The sequence below is a fragment of the Aedes albopictus genome, chromosome 1, assembly GCF_035046485.1.
Source record: "Aedes albopictus strain Foshan chromosome 1, AalbF5, whole genome shotgun sequence".
Classification (NCBI taxonomy): Eukaryota; Metazoa; Arthropoda; class Insecta; order Diptera; family Culicidae; genus Aedes; species Aedes albopictus.
In genome coordinates, this window is record NC_085136.1 from 262,185,896 (window position 1) to 262,189,348 (window position 3,453).

At 42.1% G+C, this 3,453-nt stretch overlaps 1 protein-coding gene across 1 annotated transcript; it reads left to right on the forward strand.

Annotated features, from left to right (window-relative positions):
- Window positions 1-822: 822 nt before the first annotated feature.
- Window positions 823-2,362, forward strand: LOC109398988 (ornithine decarboxylase 1-like). The gene is made up of 2 exons (XM_019671437.3): window positions 823-2,168; window positions 2,231-2,362. Exons 1-2 carry the CDS (start codon window positions 961-963, stop codon window positions 2,331-2,333), a joined length of 1,311 nt encoding a protein of 436 aa, XP_019526982.2. The 5' UTR covers window positions 823-960; the 3' UTR covers window positions 2,334-2,362.
- The last annotated feature ends 1,091 nt before the right edge of the window (window positions 2,363-3,453 follow it).

Sequence of the window (3,453 nt, forward strand, 5' to 3'; positions counted from 1 at the left end):
ACATTGCGTTAGAGGGTTTAATAAAGGGAGCGGGGATTAACACGAGTGGGACGATTTTCACGAAGTTCGTTCAGCTGCTTGGTTTCGCTGATGATATTGATATTATTGCTCATAAATTTGAGACGATAGCGGAAACGCACATCCGACTAAAGAATGATGCCAGGCGAATCAGATTAATCATTAATGTGTCGAAGACAAAGTGCATGATGGCAAAGGGCTCCAGGGAGGAATCACCGCGCCCGTCACCCCGAATTCATATCGACGGTGATGAAATCGAGGCGGTTGAAGAATTCGTGTACTTGGGCTCACTGGTGACCGCCGACAACGACACCAGAAGAGAAATTCAGAGACGCATTGTGGCAGGAAAATCGTGCTTACTTTGGACTCCGCAGAACTCTACGATCGAACTCGACCAACATCAACCAAAATCGATATGAACTAAGCAAGACCATGATAAGGATGATGGGTACAATTTCTGGTCGGGTTTCGATCTATTTATTTTCGATTCATTCTTGACTAGATACGAAACGAACCAGCCAACGGGTGAAGCTGAAGAACAGGCTCTTCTCCTGTATTGACATAACCCAAGAAAGAAGAGTAAAAAGAACGAAGGCAAGTGGCGCTTGGTTTGTTATGATTTCAGTCCGACGAGCGACGGAAGCGATAACAGCTTGTTAATAAATTTGATAATGTATCAATTTACTCATCCTCTGTCGGAAACGACCAAACCCCCATCAAGCTTGAGAATAAGATAGAGCATACACACACTGCGAGCGCGCGTCGCGCGCGAGTGATTGACCACCGTCGTCGTCTTATCTTATCGTCACGCACATTGCTGCTTTCGCAAGAGCACTGCTGCGTACGCATCAGCTGACGACGGTGTGTGGTGTTGGTTTGCCAAAATTTAGACGCTCATCAAATCAGTAGTAGTCGCCACTCTGTCGCCACCCCGTTCGCATCATGGATATTCTCAGTGTGCTCAGAAGCCGGTTGGAGATCGTAGATGATTGCGTCACATCTAAGCAGCTGGTGGACCGTCTGGTTGCTCGGGGTCCCCTAGAGGAATCGCTGCACCTGACGGAGCTGGACACACTGGTCAAGCGGCACTACCAATGGTTGAAGCACCTGCCGAGGATTCGCCCGTTCTACGCCATCAAAAGCAACGATGAACCGTCGCTTGTGGAGACTACCATTCTGCTAGGGTGTGGATACGATTGTGCGTCCACTGGGGAGCTGAAGCGGATTTTGGGGTTCCGGGTGGATCCGGAGAGGATCATGTTTGGACAGCCAGCGAAAACGATCGAGTCGTTGGAGTTTGCCAAGAAGATGAAGCTGCGGACGGTGTTTGATAGTGAGGATGAGCTACGCAAAATCCATCGGTATTATCCGGAGGCAAAGGTGGTGATTAGATTCCGGCTGGAAACGGTGGAAGATCCGATGAGATTGGGAATCAAGTTTGGCTGTGAGGTGGACTTGGAAGCCAGGGAACTGCTGGACTTGGCGAAGGAGCTGGGTATTGATGTGATTGGATGGTGTTTCAATTTGGGTCATTCATGCATCAATCCGGAAAATTTTTATACCGGAATCAAGAAGGGAAGAGAACTGACGGATTATGCCGAATCGCTTGGATTCAAATTCAATTTGATCGATTTAGGCGGTGGATTTTCAGGAGATAAGGATGTCTCAATTGATCGCTACGCAGAACAGATCAACAGAGGATTGGACGAATTCTTTCCAGCAGAACTGGGCTACACGATAGTTGCTGAACCAGGGCGGTACTATAGTGCTGCAGCGGTAACGGCAGTGGTCCCGATCCATGGAAAGCGGATGATTCGGAACAAAGAAAACCCTAAGGAGATTGAAAATGTGTTTTACTTCTTCAACGACGGCATCTACGGAACGTTCTACAGTGCCAGATACAGAGGAAAGGGTGTGAAGCCCATCGTTTGGAAGTCTCAGAGCGAATGGGGACCAGTGAGGAAAACAACTTTTTATGGGCCAAGCTGTGATGGGATTGACTTCTTCGCGAAGGATATTGACATGCCCGAGTTGGGCGTATCGGATTTCGTGGTTTTTGAGAATCAAGGGGCATACTCTAGGGTGCATTCATGCAGGTTCAATGGATTTTGCCCACCAAAACCAGTAACTTTCGTGCGGAAAAGTGTTTGGTAAGAATCATATGGTATCAAAGTTAAAGATTGGTCGCTCATTAATTATGACAATTTTTCAGGGAACTTTTGGAAGAAACATCTGAAGGTGATGCAACAAGGATTGTAATGGACAGCAAGTACCTGTTGGAGAACGATAACTTTGAAAAATTAGCTTTTGAGTGAATAAAGCAATGTGTGTTATCGATTTATTATTTTCAATGAAATATTTTTTTTTATAATTTTACATCCGAAACCATATTTCTTAAACATTTGGATTTAAATCGCAGTCGCACATATCGGCCAGTGCTTTGCATCGAAATCTTTGTGTCGTGATTCTCACATCAAACTTGTTTACTGGTAATGTCACGTCATAACAACTCCCAGCGACGACGGTGTATATCGCTGGTGGTCTATTTTTATAGAGTATCGGTATAAAGAAACGGGGCAAAAAGAATTTGAGAAATGTTTCTGAATACAAACAGATAAAAAATACCAACCAGCCAGCCACAGAGGACCGGTGGTATCTAAGATATTTATTAGAATGGGTTTGTTCAAATATTAGGTACCGTAAAACGGGGTAACTTTGATAGTTTTTCAGCGAATTTTCTAAATATTTGTCCATATAACAGTATTCCCCCTAGTTTTATATTTTTAAAACAAGTAGGTACTGAGGTATCATTTATCAATTGCAATTGAAAGATTCGATAATCTTAAATATTTTGGGTGACTTTTAGTTTTCCATATACGCGAGAATCAGGTTTTCATTTTGGGGTAACTTTGATAGTGCCCTGAAAACACATTAAATCTTGAAAAATAATCACAGATTGAAATCTTAGGAGTATGAACATGATGAGAAAAGCCTTGTGGAATGTATCAGATAGATTTTAATATCAAAACATTGATTTTTTTTCTAAATTCTACGTATAAAAATGATTTTGCGAAGTACTCAGTGAAAAACACAGTGAATTTAGCTATCAAAAGTCATTATCTTTGTAAAAAAATATATTTTTAGCGGTACATCCACAAATGCTTACATGCTGTTCATGGTGAGTTTTATTTGTTTTGGTAGTTTTTGAATGTTTTATTAAGAAATTTTGATCAACACAGATTTATCTACATGAAATTACAAAGGCATTGCATACTTTTAGGCGTTTATCGATGTATGGAGATTTTTGTCCCATTTACAAAATTGCTTCCATTTCGCAAAAACACACTTCGTTAAGAGACTTAAATCCTAACTTGGAATCCACTATGATGAATCTATAGAGAATAAGTGTCTATTCATTGAAAAAATAGTTGAAAC